This window comes from Bos indicus x Bos taurus, chromosome 24 (assembly GCF_003369695.1).
Source record: "Bos indicus x Bos taurus breed Angus x Brahman F1 hybrid chromosome 24, Bos_hybrid_MaternalHap_v2.0, whole genome shotgun sequence".
In the NCBI taxonomy this organism is placed as follows: domain Eukaryota; kingdom Metazoa; phylum Chordata; class Mammalia; order Artiodactyla; family Bovidae; genus Bos; species Bos indicus x Bos taurus.
The window spans coordinates 39,062,912-39,081,700 of record NC_040099.1 but is presented as its reverse complement, the minus strand read 5'-3'; the positions used below and the strand labels follow the sequence as shown (position 1 = coordinate 39,081,700).

General features: G+C 42.8%; 1 protein-coding gene across 28 annotated transcripts in view; it reads left to right on the top strand.

Moving 5' to 3' along the window:
• Nucleotides 1-18,789, top strand: part of EPB41L3 (erythrocyte membrane protein band 4.1 like 3) — a 240,242-nt gene that overhangs the window by 210,432 nt on the left and 11,021 nt on the right. For 15 of the 28 annotated variants that reach the window (XM_027526373.1, XM_027526369.1, XM_027526360.1 and 12 more), the window contains exons 13-17: nt 3,283-3,846; nt 8,837-8,890; nt 11,107-11,142; nt 11,333-11,398; nt 11,877-12,068. In XM_027526373.1, the coding sequence (XP_027382174.1) occupies nt 3,283-3,846; nt 8,837-8,890; nt 11,107-11,142; nt 11,333-11,398; nt 11,877-12,068 (912 nt within the window). The remainder of the gene's footprint in view (nt 1-3,282; nt 3,847-8,836; nt 8,891-11,106; nt 11,143-11,332; nt 11,399-11,876; nt 12,069-18,789) is intronic. The other 13 variants (XM_027526383.1, XM_027526384.1, XM_027526385.1 and 10 more) reach the window with 8 other exon arrangements.

Here is an 18,789-nt window from a genome sequence, read left to right as displayed (position 1 = left end):
CTGTTGACTGCAAGTAACTGAGTGACCACAGCTTGCATATTCATACGCTGTTTTCTCTCTCAGTCTTTTGATTTTAACCTCATCATTAAAGTAGCCAGTGAATATATTTTGGAAAAGGGTTAAGGCAGACTTCACAGGGGAGATGGAGGGTGAACTTGGCAGTCATTTCTCCAGGGTGCTTGATTCGCTGAATTCGGTCACTTCATTTCATCTGAAATTCAATTTATTAAAAAAAAATAACATTATGGTTATTTCTGGAGTTCCAACACTACAAAGCAACTTTTTGAGAAAATGAAAGTCAAAAAACATCTAGATAGCATCCTTCTGGTTCCGGTTTATGTATCTTGCAGAGCAGCTCCCATAAAAGTCAAAAAATACAGTAGGAGGTTTATATGTATTAATCATGGAAACCCAGGAATGTACAGGGAGAAAGGAAACTGCAGAATAAAAATACTATGTAACTTAGAGGTGATGCTAAACTTGATTCAAAAGTGCTGTTTTGCAGGCGGGCTCTTCAGATGTAGAGGCTGGGGTGGGAATTTCCCCTGGGGCTCTGTAGAGAATACTTTTGGTAAGAATGTAACAGAGACTTCTGAACAGGCAGATTGGCAAACATATCATCATTCTGTTTATGATAGAACATCCCAGTAACCCAGTGCACAGCCCTTTTCTTAGGGCGAGTGAGGGAATGAGGGAAGTCACTCAGTCGTGTCCGACTCTTTGCGACCCCATAGACTGTAGCCTACCAGGCTCCTCCGTCCATGGGATTTTCCAGGCAAGAGTTTCTTAGGGTAAGATTAACTAATTTGCCTAACTCAAAAATAAAGACAGGGCATAACAACAAGGATATCTGGCTCACTTTAGCTACAAAAATGTGCATTGTTCTGACTTGCATTTTCACACACCTCCTTTTCAGTTAAGGCGGGTTTTAACTAGGTCTTAATCAGAAAATGATAATATACTTGAAAACCAGTGCGTCCCATGATTTCTGGAAGTTGCCCAGGCTAACACTCCACTTTCAGGGATGTGTAAATAATATGAAAGTGTTAGTCACAGTCGTGTCTGACTCTCTGTGACTCCATGGACTGTAGCCCACCATGTTCCTCTGTCTATGGGATTTTCCAGGCAAGAATACTGGAGTGGGTTGCCATGCCCTCCTCCAGGGGATCTTCCCGATCCAGGGATCGAACCCAGGTCCCCCGCATTAGCAGGCAAATTCTTTATCTTCTGAGCCACCAGGAAAGCCGAATAAGATGAAGTGAGCTATAAAAGTAAATGACTTGTCCTTTGCTCCTGAAATGATCCACTCCTACTTTATTGATTTTAGAAGATCAGGGATTTGTTTACGTGAGATGGAGCCCTGAGCCGGTGTCACTTGGTGCCGTTTGTGCCACCGGAGAATGGAAAGACAAAGGAGACCGTGGCTGTGAGAGTCAGAGCGCCGTGACCCAGATGCCTTCTGAGAGGCTGGGGCCCAAAGCTCCTGCTGCAGTAACTGCCTGCTGTCTCCCTCCCCCCACCCCCACCCCCACCACCACAAAGCTGTTTTAAAACCACTCTTTAAAAAAAAAATTAAAAATCCACTCTAATCAGCCGCGTAAAAGATTAAGCCGTAATTTCATTTTTCTCCATCTTCCAAAAGGAGCACAGCACTCTTTTTATTTTGTTAACCAAAATGAAGGTGTGTTACTGAAAACAGTACTTAAACGACTGGTCCCTGATTCCTTTAAGAATGTGTTTCCCCACTGATGATCACCACAGGTGACGGGGCAGCCTTCTGAGGGCTCTTAACTTTTGCATTATCCTCAGTTCAATGAGATTTGTGCAAGGTCTTGTGTAAGTACAATGTTTAACATCAAATGTGAGTATTAGGAAAAGACATATTTGTCTGATATCAAAAAAGAGACACTTCTGCATTATAGTAGGTCCATGCTATCATTTTATTTGTGCATTTTCTTACCCTCTGCCTCTGTACTTCCCAAGTCAGGGTTGGATAACCGCCACAAAGCAAGCTGGGTAATGTCCATGCTATCAGGACACTAGGCAGAAACACACATGTGCGTACACACTTGCACACACACACTTGCACACACACACACACACACACACACACACACACACACGGTGGACGTGCGGTCATCTTCAGGCTCCAGGTGACCTTGTCTTGAACTCCTTGGTGGCAGCAGCCTCTACACTGGACCCAGGTCCTGTTTGGCCTTTGCCTGCTTCCTCTCCCCTCACCCGCTGCCCACCCCACCTCCTCGCTCAGCAGTCCCCCTCCACCTGCAGAGAAAGCTGGCTGTGGTCACAGAGACCGTGGGGCCAGGGAGGGTGTGAAGAGCTTCACATGCCCACAGAACCCTGCACAGCCCTCCCTGGGAGCAAACTCATGTGATGCTGGCCTAGATCTTCCTCTTAAGGACTCAAACCATACCACTCCTCTGCTAAGAAAATGCAGAAGACTGGGAAATTGTGTCTTTCTATTACTTATGGATCACACATAATACAGAGTAAACACTGATAAACCACATCACAAAAAAACACAGTCTTTTTGGCTAGTTAGCTTATTGAAAGCACTTCTTCAGGCTCCTCTGGGTTACACCATGGGTAAATGGAGCCGGAAGAGGAGTTTTCAGAAGAGCCTCGGCTCTTCACGGAGATTTCATGTTCCTCCTGTGTTCACTGTGGATTTCCCTCATGGGAACTGCTTACAGATAGGAATGGGGCCAGAAACTTCTTGATTTGGAAACCCACCTTGTTTTGGCTATCATCGACTAACCAAGGACAGGTGATGCTGGAGATTTTGCTTTAAATGACCGCAAATTGGATTCACTGTGATTTTAATCCAGTTGAACCCTCATGACAGATCTGGTAGCCGGACATCAGGAGAAGTTATTGAAAGTCTTGGTTTTACGTTATCAGAGTTATATTTTCTCTCAGCATCCTAACCATTCATGGAGTTGTTGGTCTAAACACAAGTTTTGAATCGTATGAAACATGTAGATACTGAGATTTCCCACAGATATCTTCCCCTCCAACCTTTTTTTACAGCCTACCCTATGTTTGGCTTGAGGGTCTAATGGGGAAAACGATGGCTCTTCATGGGAGCGTTGGCATGCACCTTGAATGCTTTAAGATTCATGAACGACCCCAGTGCTGAAATTCTTGTTTTGACGATTTTATATCGGTACCCATAAGAAAATTAACTAATCGCAGTTTTCTTTTTGTCCTTTTGCACCTCTGTTCGCTGCTCTCTGTCTCTCTCGCTGTCCCTCACATCAGTCACCTGGGCTTGGCACCGACTCATGCCCCCCGCTCCCCCCATCAGCCCACCGTCCCCCTGCATCCCCCACAGGGCTCCGCAGGAGGTGTAAGGAGAACGGGCAGCCCCCGCTGGGGGTCGAGCTGGCCCGAGACTCCAGGCGCCAGCACGGGGAGCCCGCCTCGGACCCTGACAGCCGAGGGAAGCCGTGCCCGGGGGACCACGACGTGGCTCTCGGCTACAAACCGCAGCCGGGCAGAGGGGCCACCCTGTTTTCCTTCTCCCTGCAGCTCCCTGGGTCCTTCCCCTCTCTCCTGGATGATGATGGCTACCTGTCCTTCCCCAACCTGTCCGAGAGCGCCCTCCTGCCCCAGAGCCTGCAGCATTATCTCCCCATCCGCTCGCCCTCCCTCGTGCCCTGCTTCCTCTTCATCTTCTTCTTCCTGCTCTCCGCCTCCTTCTCAGTGCCCTATGCCCTCACTCTCTCCTTCCCTCTGGCTCTGTGCCTCTGCTACCTGGAGCCCAAGGCGGCCTCCTTGAGTGCCTCACTAGACAATGACCCGAGTGACAGTTCAGAGGAAGAGGTGTGTACCTCGGCATAGAACACACGTCCCTGTCGTGTTCGGGGCTTCGGTCCGAAACACTTGGTAGACGGCTGCTGCGATAGTGGTCCTCCTTTCAGAGCCTCATTTACCGTCTGTGCCACTCCGTGCAGAGGTTTTGTGTGCCGGGGATGCGCCCCCCCAGCCCCGGGGTTAGGCACAACACCATGTGGACACAGCAGGCTGAGCCCAGCCAGACCCATGCTGCCGCCCACTGCCTCCTGCCAATGGGAAAGGACTCAGCCTCGAGGCAATCATACATAAATAACCCGTTTGCTCTGTAGGAACTCAGGGTCAAATAAAGGCTCTGTTTAGTTACCATTCAATAAAGGAAAGGACACAGAAGACAGATAAAGTAACTTTTCAGCTAGACGAGGCAAGGTACCAAAACGTGTCCTAATGCAGTGATGCTCTGTGCTGATACGCGCCCAGTAAAGGATGCTCCAGGTGCGGGGAAAGGGCCCCGCCCTTGAGGGTACATCACCACCAGGGTGGCTTTCCAAGGTTGTAAGCGCCTCCCTCTCCTCCCTGGAGGTTCTGAAATGCCCCCACTGCTCTTTGACGGTCATTGCCAGACTGTCCTTGTGACTCCTGGAGGAAAGTCCAATCCTGTGGTTTTGTTGAGTCAGAAAGATAGGCTGGAGCCTTTTAAAACACCCAGTGACATCAGTTATTGGCAGGGTCAGAAACGGGAGCAGAAAGAGCTGAAGTTGAAAACAGCGGTTTTCAAACACAGTCGGGGAGAGACTCATTTTAGGTTTCTATACACCATAAAAATGGGCTGAAATTCCTTGAGCACAAGCAATGCCAGATCAGGTATTGGGAGGCAACCATGCTGTCAGGCCAGCGTGAGCCCCAGATCCACCCACGTGGAGACAGTCTGGTAGGTGAGCCTCTGGGGCTGGCAGCCAGGAAAGGACTTGAGCCTTCCACCTCTGTACCTGAAAGCGGGCTGACCCGCATCCCTCATCTGAGCCACTGGGGGAGGTGACATGGTAGCTGGTAGTTTTTCCTTTTAATTGCTCCCCTTCCCACCACTGCACTGGCACGTGAATAGCCCAGCAGTTTCCCTTTGTGCAGCCTTCAGTAGACGCCAGGAAAAGTACAGAAGCTGCCAACAGGCCTCTGGCTGACACCCCTCCTCCCCCACCCCCACCTACACCTCCCCCCAGCTCCTCCAGCAATTCTCTTCCCACAAAACAAGGGTTTTGTGGCAGGAGACAAACTCGATACACCTAGCAGTTAAAAGAATCACAAAGTCAAAGCAGCACTTTAAAAAGGAAAGAAAGTCTATTCAGGTCTGTGCTCAGCTAGAAGTGATAATTCCAGCACACCTGTGAGTGTATAGCATTGCAAGGTGCATAAGCATCTATATTTAGTTGTATTGTGACCATTTCTTTGTGGCAGCAGGGAAAAATGGTAATGATCTGAGAGATGTTCTAAAGAAAAGTTTAGCCTTTCAATTTGATATTGCCTAAGAACCCTTTGCAAGGTTCTTGGATCTTACATGACTTAGATCCAAATCTTAACTGTTATAGAACTATTTTCACACATGGAAAATATTTTAAGAGAAAAACCACTGTAAATCCTAGTCTTGAATATCTGTTTCTCACAGTAGAAGCATTATCAAACAATGTAGGTCTAAACATACAGCCTTTAAGAACACAATATCATCTACAAAAGCTGTTTGTACTATTAACTGGTTTCCAACCTGGATATTATCTATTCCTTTAGCAATGGAGTTAGTCATCCAGCTCACAGAAGGCAAAAAGATTGCCATTTTATGTTCTTCTGCATTGTTAAATAACTGAACTTTTATGTAGCCAACCACACAGATCTTGTGCCTAATCCAGGGTATACATCTTGTTGTAATCAGTGCATGAAAATTAATGTTCTACTTGGGCATGTCTGCGTTACATCAGCAAAACAAATCACAGCACTTACTCCTTGCAAGCTGGTGGCAGCGTGGCTGGCGTGGCATAAACCCTCCTTGTTCCTGCAAACCCCTGAGACCGTGAACCAGCTCTGGCCTCGGCAGCCTTCCTGGCCACCCATGACAGCCTCCTGCCACATGACCTTGTATTTGGCCATCTGTTCAGTGTCGCCTCTTAACCCCAAATGTTAAGAGCTATGTGCTCTGGTTCAAGCTGAGCTAGAAAACTCAGATGTAGGTCATTCAGTTTAAAAAAAAAAATCACCATTTGTTGACACGGCCTGTTTTCTTCCCTGGGCCTCAAGCACTTTGGCAGCAAAACCGGGAGACTTTGTAACATGCAGTTCAGCTCTGTCACTTTCGTTTTGCAAAATCACTAATGACTGGAACGCTTTTTAAATATTTTGACATCCCTGCTTACATTTGTCGCATGTGGCTGTGGCTTCATTAGTCCCAGCCCTTCTCAAGAGTGAAATCCAGTGTAGAGAGCTGTAATCCTTTCAAACTGTAGGGCAGTTGGCCATTTTTTTCTTTTGTCCTTCTAAAATTTGGCTCAAATACAGAGGGGCTGAATACTAAATCATGTACATCTCCCAAAAGATATAAGATGAACTTAGTTCACCATAAATTGTGTGTCAACTTGTGAAGCATTTTTTGATGATGCCAAAAAAAGGAGATGGATTAAATCTGGAGGAAAAGATTGACCACCTGATTTAACACTTTAAATTGTGTAAACACATCATATGATAGTCCATGGTGCAGCACACACTTTGCAGTTTTACTTAGTCATGTTCCGTTGGTCAGTCGTGTCCAGCGCTTTGCAATCCCATGGACTGTAGCCCGCCAGGCTCCTCTGTCCATGGGATTCTCCAGGCAAGAATAGTAGAGTGGGTTGCCATTCTCCAAACAGTTGCTATAAAAGTTGTTTTATTCAGCCTTTATGACTTCAGTCTTTAACTGTTTACTGATCAGGTACTATATTTGTTGAAGGACTGACTGACTAGGTTCTAAGTAGGAATGTAAAGGAGCTTAGATGTGGCCTAAGCTACTATTTATTTGTGTATACCTAGGAAAAATAACAGCAATAATGGTGAAACATTGAGTTGGCTGAACTTTTTGGCCAACCCAGTATTATATTCATAGCAATATTTATGATTTTATAGGCATTTTTAGCTCTGTGTGTGTCAGGTAGTTAGGGCTATTAATTTCCCCATTTTCCAAGAAGGAAATGGGAATTCAAATATGAAACATTCCCCTCGTGCTGCAGAGTTAAATATCAAGCATTAGAGCTGGTGTCATTCTGACATGAGACCCCTCTCTCTTATTATTAACTGTGGTGGTAATTCCAGTACCAAGATGCTTGGAACGCTGCTGAAGTGAATTCTAAAGCCGTAGGGGAAGTAAAATAAGGGGGAAGAGAAATACTTTGAAGAACATTCGAGGCCTTTGGCACAGCTAGTTAGTCCTCTGAACCAAGTTGTTTTTACTTGTTCTCGAAAGCCTAAGGTTTCCTTGAGTTGTTCTGTACCTTTCAACAGCAACCTAACTCTGTCTTCCTAAATCAAACCAGCCTTGCCCTAGACTGTCAGTTGGTGAAACCGTGTTAATGCGCCACCAGGGTCACCTGATAAGAAGATTAATAGCCACCCCCCTGCCAGGTGTTGCCAAGATGGTTGGGTCATGACAGCTCTCAGTGTGGTTCCTTTACCAACCTATTGGAAAGGGTTCCCTGCCCCGCTTAGGCACGGGAGCAGGTTGCCAGGATAGAGACTTAGGTGCATAGGGCAAGTATGAGTGACAACTCCTTTTCTTTCAGGAATATAGGAAATGAAAGCTTGGGAGCAGGTCAAAAAGTCAAGCCAGCCAAGAGTTGTGTCAGCTTAATCATGTCCCAGCCCTCCCTCTTGATAACCCATGTTCTTTGCAATGAAAGATCTAAGAGGCAGATTCACAACCTTAGAACCCCGAGTTTTGATTGTCGTTTACAAATTATTAATCACACAGCTTCATTCAAGGGAATTTTAATAGTTGCTAGTTTCAAAGGGAAAGTCAGTTGATATTATGTAAGATGTTTAGGTCTCCTTTTCAATGGCCATGGCTCTTCTCTCCTCCAGAAAAAAAAAAAAAAATGAAAAGTGTTTGTTCTAAATCGTAAACTTCTATAAAACAGATTAAAAAATCAGTCCTGAAATTCCTATTGTAATTCTCCCGTGAAAACCTAGGGTCTGTAAAATGCTGTGCTTTGTTTTATTTGTTTCCAACTAAATGTCTCTTTCCCTCCCTCTCTCCTTATTTTTCATTACTATTATTATTATTATTTGCTTCATTTGAATGTTTATTTGGAACAAGATATTCAAATTCCATACTTTTATATACCTCTTTCTATTGGAGGGTGGGACAAAGTAAACAATATATAGTCTTAAAAATATCTAGTTACCAATGCTGCTGGAGAGTTAAGTTACACTTTTCGTACATAAAACATAGGCCAGAGTCACTGGCATGTGCTTTTTAGAATTAAAGGGTAATGCAGATAGCCTGATGGTCTTAGATGGATGCAAATTATCAAAATGATATAAAAAATGAGGGGCTGAAAGTCCAGTGACTATTATAGTAGCTTTTTATTTAAATGTACTTGTTTATTTACCTTTCAATTGTGACCTATTATACTAGAATTTTTAAAAAATATATAGATTGCAATTTTATTTGCATTTAACATTTTTAGATCTTTCTTGGGGTTTCTGTTAAAAGGGCGGGAGAACGACACAGCAGCAGACATGGCACCCTGGCTAACGCGCGTCCTGCGGTTCAGGCGGGCCGTGTGCTGCTGGTCTTCCTCCGAGTGTCTCTGCTGATGGGACCTGGCTCTGGCCTACCTTTGGCTTTTGTTTGCACCTGCATTCTTGTGGGAAGGTAGTGCGATTTTACAGGGCACAGAGAAAGGGACTGGGCTCTCGGACCCGGACATACCTGCTTTGACCAGATGATTTGTTTTCTCTTCCTGCCTTTCTCCTGGAACCTGATCACCTCTGCCACCCACAGACGGACAGTGAGCGCACAGACACGGCAGCTGATGGGGAAACCACCGCCACTGAGGTTGGTACTGTAACCGAGGGGCTCGGCCCGTTGCCTGATGACAATGCTCTGAGGGCCAGCTCTGTGTTTATTAGCAGCTTGCATTTAGCATTTTGGCATTTAGAGTGGAGAGAAATGCTACCTTAATAATAGGAGTTAAAAATATTCTGCTGCCTAGCCCACTGGTTCTCAAACTCTGGCCTGCATCAGAGTCACCTAGGGTTTTCTATTCGCGTTCAGAAGAAGGTCTGGAATAGGCTTGAGAATTTACATTTCTAACAAATTCCCAGGTGACAGTGGCTCTGTCGGTTGTGGGGTTGCATTTTGAAAACTCTTGGCTAAACTGATAATACATTTAAAAAAATGTATTCCCTTAACCCAGAAGTTTATGTATGATAGCCATAATAGGAGGGGGAAGATGTCGGGGGAAGGTCACAATTAATTTAAGTAGCTTGTTTACTGAATACAAATACATTTTAAAATCCTAAATGGTCAGAATGCTTATTAAAATTATAATACTTCTCTTAACTCATTTTTTGTAGTCTGGATATAGTCTAGGTTACTCGAAAGAAACTAATTCCCCAGGGAAGAGAAAATTAGCAAATTACTGTTAGTACTTTATGGGAAAAAAGAAAAATTATCACATTGACCAGTGATAGGAGAAAAACTGCTATTATTTAATTTTATTAATTTTTAGGGTTCATTAAATATGTATATGGCTTGTTGTTTTTTAAATCTTCTCTATCAGCAACTAATTAAGATATCTGCAAAAAACAATATTTATCTCTAGTAGTGGAAATCAAGATGTTCATTTCCTAAAGTGCTAACAGAATTTATTTTTCACTTTGCTGTAGTGTTTACATTAGGTTGTTTTTTATGTTATCCAATCATAATATTTTCTAGTTGGGTATTTAGGAAGAATTAAAAATATTACAAGTAGTATTTACACATCATTTCACTGAAAATATTTTCAGGAAAACATTTCAAAATGGAGTTAATTGTTTTTTTCCTTTGGAAATGGCAGAGTTCAATTCAAAACTTGGAAATCATCATTTGTTAATTTAAAGATAATACTGGAAAATTATTAGCAGTTTCTTTTAGGCAGTCACATATAAACTGATTATAGTATAATCATTCTCTATGCCAAATATCCCAATTGCATCTTAATTTTGTGAGAATTAGTTACAGGTAGCTACTGATACATTCAACAAATTTCATTGTAATCCTAACGTATGCTATAAACGAAAAATATTTTAATAATACTACTTTAAATTTTCTAGCAGTTTTAAAATTTGTATTACATTTGAAGCATGCAAGTGAAGACATGTAACATAGATTATGCATTTTAAAAATAAAACGAAGAGCTATGAACCCACCACCATTGTAGAGTCAACATGCCACCAGCCCTCTAACACTTTTTATAAATAAAAAGCGTTATTTTTATTGGAGCTCTTCTTTTTTCTGGAGCTGGTTGTAACAGTAGTTCAGAGTGGGGCATTCAGGTTAGACAGTCTGGTCCCCATTGAAGCCCAGACAGACTCACCTTGAAGGCAGCCTGCTCCAGTATCACCTGCTTCTCATCCATAACTTCACTCTGGACCTCCTCTTGTGGTTGATTTTGGACTCGAGGGAGGTTTATTTATTTATTTTAATTTTCTTAGTTACCCAGTATCAGCCCTCTCCTCTTCCTAAATTTGTTTTAAAGTACGTGGGCTCAACAAATTCAAGGTTTAAAGAAATTTTTTAACGTGAGAACCTTTGTGTTAAGTTCTGTGTGTCTCACTTCTCTAGTCTACAAATCGGGGATCATAATAGCTAACCTCATAGGATTATGGGAAAGATTGACTCAGAGCACTCATCATTGGGTATTCATAGCCGTTTGGTGAATTTTAATTTTGATGTGGCCCCTCACACTTCCTGAACCATTTCTAATGTAAGGACAACCCGTCAAGTCCTAGCTGTCACCTCCCACACAGGGTGTATGCTTGTCATACTTGGAAGTCTCCAAGTTGAAGCGTCCAAGACCCACCGAGCAAGGAGTCTTTTGCTCTCATCATCTTATTAAGCTTCATAATTTGTGTGTGAGAACATTGTGGTTCACATATAAGAAAGAAATGTCCTCTAATGTAAGCGTAAACAAGTGTCCCACGTAGCTGGCTTATCTAGACCCCGTCCTTCGATCTCAGAGTCGATGGCATGGTAAGACTTTATCTCCCACTCTTTCTTGATGCTGGCAGTCGGACCAGGAGGAAGATGCAGAGCTCAAGGCACAGGTAGAAAACTCAAAATGGAACAAAAGCCAAAAAAAAAGCAGCGTGCGATAAGTCACTGTTGGTCTTCGGTGTTCAGATCTTCCAGCATGCTCCGTGGCGGTGACCGTGTGTTGGTGCCGTGCGCAGGGTGGCACTTGTTTTCGTGACTTATCATGTCCCTTACCTTTCCTTTCTTTTCCACTTTTTTCAGAATAGTCTGATTAAGCGAATAAAGGGTGAAAATGTGTATGTCAAACATAGTAATCTTATGTTAGAGGTTGGTATTGGTATATACCAGTGCATGCTCGTGTGTGTTGGTTTTCCTCCAGGGGCACACCTGTGGGCTCGTACCATGATGCATGAAGGGTGTGTTCTCACCTGTGACTATGTGTGGTTGACTTCTCTGCTTCCTTTGATTCCTTCCTGTCCCCCCGATGTAGATCCCCTTTCCTGTGTGTGTATTTATTTTAATTCTCTGGTTCTGTGTGAATTACACTCTTTACAGTTGACCTTTGAAACTTTTGATTTTTATGCTTGTGTGATGGAGATTTTGTTTTCCCTCGCTTTTCCTTGGAAATATCACATTTTCACCAGAATGTTTGTGGTAGTGTCATGAACCCTGATCAGAATTTTTTTTTTTTTATTTTGACTACTAATGAGATAACGACCTTACTTTTAAAAAGAGAGCGAGCACGTGCAGAAAGGAAATCAAATGTAAAACGTTGACTGTTGGATTCTCTATGTTCTGAATATAGGAGCTAGATAAAACCCAAGACGACCTGATGAAACATCAGACCAATATTAGTGAGCTGAAAAGAACCTTTTTAGAAACCTCCACAGACACTGCCATCACGAACGAGTGGGAAAAGAGGCTTTCCACCTCCCCCGTGCGACTAGCCGCCCGGCAGGAGGATGCGCCCATGATCGAGCCGCTGGTACCCGAAGAGGTTGGTATTCAGGCGTCAGGCTGCACTCGTCTTCAGTTCACTAGCGTCACTCCTCTACAGGGTCTCCAGGGAAGGGATCTGGAAGGCTTCTGAGTATAGAATCTCACCCCTTGTCTGTGTATAACCTGTAAAATGATTGGGTGGCCAAGGAGTGAATAATCTCATCCCATGGTGCCTTGGAATGACCGAGGACACTGCGGTGCAGGCAGGGCTGCTTGTTCTAGATTTCACAGCTAAGACACTGACCTATTGTGTGAATTAACTGTCACTTTTTCTGAATGTACTTTCGCTGCCTGAAGAAACGCCCTGAAGGCCCATAAATGTTTCTCATCACTTGCAAGATGAGGCCTATTGAGATGGTCTAATGTTTGAACATTGTTCTGGAGTTGATAACATTTCAGGACATATTTTCCTCTGGGAATACTATACTAGGCTTTTACTGGTATTTGATTTTTATTTATAACATATATATACATACAGTTTTTTAAAAACTGCTTATTTTAACTGACTTATATATAAACATTTATATTATGATTTATAATGAGTTTTTATTTAATTTTTAAGAGGGAAAGTAAAGGCCAGATTTTTGTTTATAACATATATATATATAGTTTTTAAAAACTGGTTATTTTAACTGATATATATATAAACATTTATATTGTGATTTATAATCAGTTTTTATTTGATTTTTAAGAGGGAAAGTAAACGCCAGAGGTCTTTTTGAGTAAGAGCTTTCCACATAGAACAAATACTCTCTTTAAATGTTCGGCGAGAGGATTCAGCTGGTGTAGCTTCAAGGCTCCCCTGATGTAGGATCCACAGTGGCAGTGGAACTAATCTGACTGTAGACCATTACACGTCATCTTTCTTTATCTGTCTGTCAAAAGAAGTCATTTTTAAAATCAGCTTCTTCCTAGCATCACATTGATTAAGTTATTTCTTACCAAGATTCCTTTCTTGAAAGACATTTGTCCAGGAAGATGGGATAGAACAGAATAAAATTAAAACTTAGGCCTTTATGGGAGAAAACTCCTTTTTAAGCAGGAGTCTATATGCAATGCTTAGGTATTAGTCATTTTCTAAACTTCCTTTGAAAGCTGTTTATCTAAAGTGACCACAATCCTGACTTTCTTGACAGTTCCAGTCCCACTTTTTAAAAAATGACAAGATGTATCTCCATTTCAATCATTTTGAAAAAGGCCTTTTTATGCAGAATAAATGAAAAGTCCAGTGACCAAAATATTCTTGTACCATTGGTGGTGGTGGTGGTTTAGTCACTAAGTCGTGTCCGACTCTTGCAACCCCATGGACTGTAGCCCACCAGGTTCCTCTGTCCATGGGATTTTCCAGCCAAGAATACTGGAGTGGATTGCCATTTCCTTCTCCAGGGGATCTTCCTGACCCAAGATTCGAACTCAGGAATCGAACCGAGTTGCCTGCATTGCAAGTTTCATTCAGATTGTTTAGAGTTTCACAACAAAAAGTTTCAGATTTTCCAGATGGATTTAAATATTGTAGTTCCTGCATTAGTAAGACTGTCATTCATGAGTTATGGTCAGATTAGTTTTATCATCATTGGTCAAATTTGATTTACCCTATTTCTTTTTTATTTATTAGTTTTATATTTTTTTTAAATTGGAGGATAATTGCTTTGTAATGTTGCATTGGTTTCTGCCATACAACAGTGTGAATCAGCCATAAGGGTACAGATGACCCCTCCCTTTTGAGCCTCCCTTCCACACCCTACCCCATCCCACCACTCTAAGTTGTCACAGAGCACCAGGAGCTCCCTGTGTTATACAGTAACTTCACACTAGCTATTCTACATATAGCTCACCGTATTTCTATAAGGGCTGGAAATAAGGAAGGACACACTGGCTCTGAAGATGACAGATACTGGATTAAGTTACAAAAGCACAAAATAAATTGCCACTGAAAAAGTCAAGCCTCTCTTCCTCTGCTGTCACTTAAGGACTTGGGAGGTAGCAGGCTCTCTGAATGGAGGTTCAGGTAGTGTGCTTGGAAAAGTTAGAGTGGTGATAATAAACCAGGGGCTGTAGAAGTCTAGGCCATTAGACTTGTAAAAGAAATTCTTTTTGCTTATTAAATCCTCTAATTCTTTGAGAATAACATTGATGATCCCAGTCGTGTCCAACTCTTTTCGACCCCATGGACTATAGCCCACCAGGCTCCTCTGTCCATGGAATTCTCCAGGCAAGAAAACTGGAATGGGTTGACATTCCCTCCTCCAGGGGATCTTCCTGACCCAGGGATTGAACCTGTATCTCCTGCATTGCAGGCAGATTCTTTACGGCCTGAGCTACCAGGGAAGCCCATTGATGAATCCAAAGAACGTTAATGACTTGAAGAGGTGATGGTTTGAAATACTAAACTTGACATGGATACGGCTGCCATGTCCTTGCCTTGTCCTTGTTGATGCAGAGAAACTGCAATAGACCTAAGAAAGGATTTTTTTTACAAAAGGATTAAAGGGTGGAGGAAAGACGTCCTCTGCAGAAGAGCAAGCGCTTGGTTTCCATAGCCCAGGCATCAGCAGCTGACTTTGTAACTGCGTTGAAGTGTCTGTTGAGCGGTTATGCAAATGGTGTACCTCAGGGCTTCTCTACCACCCAGAAGGGAAGACACTATAGGAAGACTTGCTGGATATAAAGAAGAGCTTCTTAGAAACAGGGGTTATCAACTCTTTTATCAAAGGGGCTCTGAGAAAGCAGCTCTAAGTAGCTTCAAGTCCCAGAAGAGTGGTCCTTCCTGGGCTGGGCAGTCAGGGCTGTGCCCACTTCCCTTGCCTTGGGGGCTTCCATCTAACACTCCTCCCCAGTAGGATGACACCCAGTTTACACTCATTTGAGGGCCCTGGAGACAGCCCTAAGAACAACCCTGCAAGTTCTTATCTTTCAAATTCTTCTTCATTTCTATATTCAGACTTAACATGGCTTTCATTATTGGTTGTGTGAAAAGCACAAAAGATAATTGTGTCCTCCCAGCTGCTAGGCATATGCAAAGCATATTTGTTTAAAAACACATAAACAGAAGATATTCATCTTAGAGGTGAGATATTTTTCTAGATAAATTACTCATTTGATCTTACCCATTTGTTTAATGTATCTCACTTTAAATTAATTAAAACAGTAATTGGCCAGTTTTAGAAAGAGGTCTAATTATTTCTAAAAGAAGGTATTTAACTTAATTTTTTTAAGTGACATCTCAAAGTAATATTATTTGTGTCAGAAGGGTAAAGGAACTTTGATTTAGTGACCCCAAGCTTAGTTGGACTTTTTTTTGGCAATCTCAGTGATACAGTGTTGTTTTGGAAAGATAATATAATGACCCCTGATTTTTAATGAACCATCTTTTTCCTTATCTATGGTGGTCGAACCCTAAGTAAATCTATTTTGCTACCAACTTATGAACAATTAAGAAAATTAGGAGTTGGAAATACAATGAGGTAGTAATGGGATCATATTCTTAGAATGTAATGTGTGTTTAATGTAAAGTGTGAATTTTATTGCCAGTTGTTTCACGTTTCAAATGTTTGAGTTCACAGCAGACAAGAGGCCACGATGCCCCAAAGAAGCAAATGATAGCAAATCCTCCTGAACTTTGTAAACCAGACAAACCCGCACATAGAACCCATGGAATGGAGGGTAGATGGATGAGATGTGAAGGGTGTCCGCTACATCTTCTGTCCACAGATACGTCCCATGGCAGCCTTTTTGTGATGCAGTCACAGGCCTAGTCCGTATCAGGGGAATAGTGAAAGTGTTAGTGGCTCAGTTGGGTCCAACTCTTTGTGACCCCATGGACTGTAGCCCGCCAGGTTCCTCGGTCCATGAAATTTTCCAGGCAAGAATACTGGAGTGGGTTGCCATTTCCATCTCTAGGGGGCTTCCCGACCCAGGGATTGAACTCTGGTCTCCCACATTGTGGGCAGATTCTTTACCATCTGAGCCACCAGGGGAATATTCCTTTGTGGTTATTTGAATACTGAGAATTTCCATATTCTAACCACAGTGCAATACAGGTTAGCAGTTATACACTGCCAGTGCTGTCCCCTTTCTTAAGGTGGCAGGCAGTTTTACTGGTATATAAGCTTAGCACACCCCACTCCAGTACTCTTGCCTGGAAAACCCCATGGATGGAGGAGCCTGGTAGGCTGCAGTCCATGGAGTCACTAAGAGTTGGACATGACTGAGCGACTTCACTTTCCCTTTTCACTTTCATGCATTGGAGAAGGAAATGGCAACCCACTCCAGTGTTCTTGCCTGGAGAATCCCAGGGACGGGGGAGCCTGGTGGGCTGCCATCTATGGGGTCGCACAGAGTCGGACACGACTGAAGTGAGTTAGCAGCAGTAGCAGCAAGCTTAGCACGATCAACCCTCCCTATTCATGGATTCCAGATTGTGCACATTCAACTACTCACTGAAATTTATTGTAATCCTAAAATACTAAACATTTTCATGATAATTTGCAGACAGGTGCAAAATGGTTAAAAAATAAATAGCTGCTCAAGGCATTCCCAGATAAGGTTGAACAGGTAACAAGTTTCATGTCTCATACTGTAAGCAGGTGTCCTTTTCAAAGCCTGTTGAATGCCACGTTTTTGCTTTTTTATGTTCTTGTTGGTGATTTTTGCTGTCTAAAATGACCTCCAGGCATAGCGCCGAAGTGCTCTCTAGTATTCCCAAGTACAGGAAGGCTGTGATGTTCCTTATAGGAAAATATGTGTGTTAGGTAAGCTTTGTTCAGGATTAAGTTACAGTGCTGCTGACTGTGAGTTCAGTGTTAATGGATCAATAATATATATTAAAGAAGTGGTCTTTAAACAGAAACACACATAAAACAAGGTTATGCATTGATCAGTTGATGAGAATTTCATGGCCAGAGGCACCCAGGAACCTGACTGTCTTTCCCTTAGGAGCCATGGTTCAGCATTCACTAGTCCAGTGTTCACTGATTCAGTGTTCATGGCAACTGTATAGACCATAATTGTCATGAATACCTAGAATCAGCTCTATGCACTTTTCTGCTTTCTTATCCAAGTTTACTTTTGCTATTCAGGTCTCAGATGGCCCTTAAATTGGGCAAAAAAAGAAAAATCCATTCACCATGGATCATCTATACATGCTAGAGAGAATCATCTTTATTCTCTGAATCTGACTTCTGTGACTTTGCATTTAGACTTTGGGGTGCAACTCTGGATCACCTACAAGACTTTTAAACTACTGATACCTGGGTTCTGCATCAGAGTCTGATTTAATTAGAGGTGCACTTCACACATTCAGTTCAGTTCAGTTCAGTCACTCAGTCGTGTCCAACTCTTTGCAACCCCATGAATCGCAGCACACCAGGCCTCCCTGTCCATCACCAACTCCCAGAGTTCACTCAGACTCACATCCATCAAGTCAGTGATGCCATCCAGCCATCTCATCCTCTGTCGTCCCCTTCTCCTCCTGCCCCCAATCCCTTCCAGCATCAGAGTCTTTTCCAATGAGTCAGCTCTTCGCGTGAGGTGGCCAAAGTACTGGAGTTCAGCTTTAGCATCATTCCTTCCAAAGAAATCCCAGGGCTGATCTCCTTCAGAATGGACTGGTTGGATCTTCTTGCAGTCCAAGGGACTCTCAAGAGTCTTCTCCAACACCACAGTTCAAAAACATCAATTCTTTGGCGCTCAGCTTTCTTCACAGTCCAACTCTCACATCCATACATGACCACTGGAAAAACCATAGCCTTGACTAGACGGACCTTTGTTGGCAAAGTAATGTCTCTGCTTTTGAATATGCTATCTAGGTTGGTCATAACTTTCCTTCCAAGGGGTAAGCGTCTTTTAATTTCATGGCTGCAGTCACCATCTGCAGTGATTTTGGAGCCCAAAAAAATAAAGTCTGACACTGTTTCCACTGTTTCCCCATCTACTTCCCATGAAGTGATGGGACCAGATGCTATGATCTTCGTTTTCTGAATGTTGAGTTTTAAGCCAACTTTTTCAGTCTCCTCTTTCACCTTCATCTTACTTAAAAGCTCTCCACATAATTGTAATGCACAACCAAATTTGAGAACCCTCAACCTAAGCAGAAATGAAAGTCACAGCTCCATAGAGACCCTTATGAGCGAGTAACAGCTCTGTGAATTTTGCAGGCCACCATAGGGCCTTGTGTACCAATTATGACACAGACATGAATGTTTAAGTAACTAAATGTAATAGAGTGTGCATCTGACTCTGTCTTGAAAGTGAAGTCGCTCAGTTGGGTTCAACTCTTTCAGACCCCATAGACTATATCCCACCAGGCCCCTCCATCCATAGGATTTTCCAGGCAAGAGTACTGGAGTGGGTTACCATTTCCTTCTCCAGGGGATCTTCCCTACCCAGGGATCAAACCCTGGTCTCCTGCATTGCAGGCAGACTCTGTCTTAACCCCTAGTAAATGTCTCAATCACTAGCTTTTCTTTATCAATAACTCTTCACTTCTCTTTAGTCAAACTCACTGGGTTGGAGTTGATCATACATAGGATTAATGGTAATATTTGTCCCCTCATGTTACCCTTTTCTGTTATAGGGTATATATACATGTATAGGCACAGTTCTGAATGCAGACCATGTGGACATTTTTAATTACAGACACAGACGTTTTTAAATTAGTTGATGTCAGATAACAGGATATGCTGAAAACCACTGTTTTCCTGCTGCTGGGTCTTTTTTTT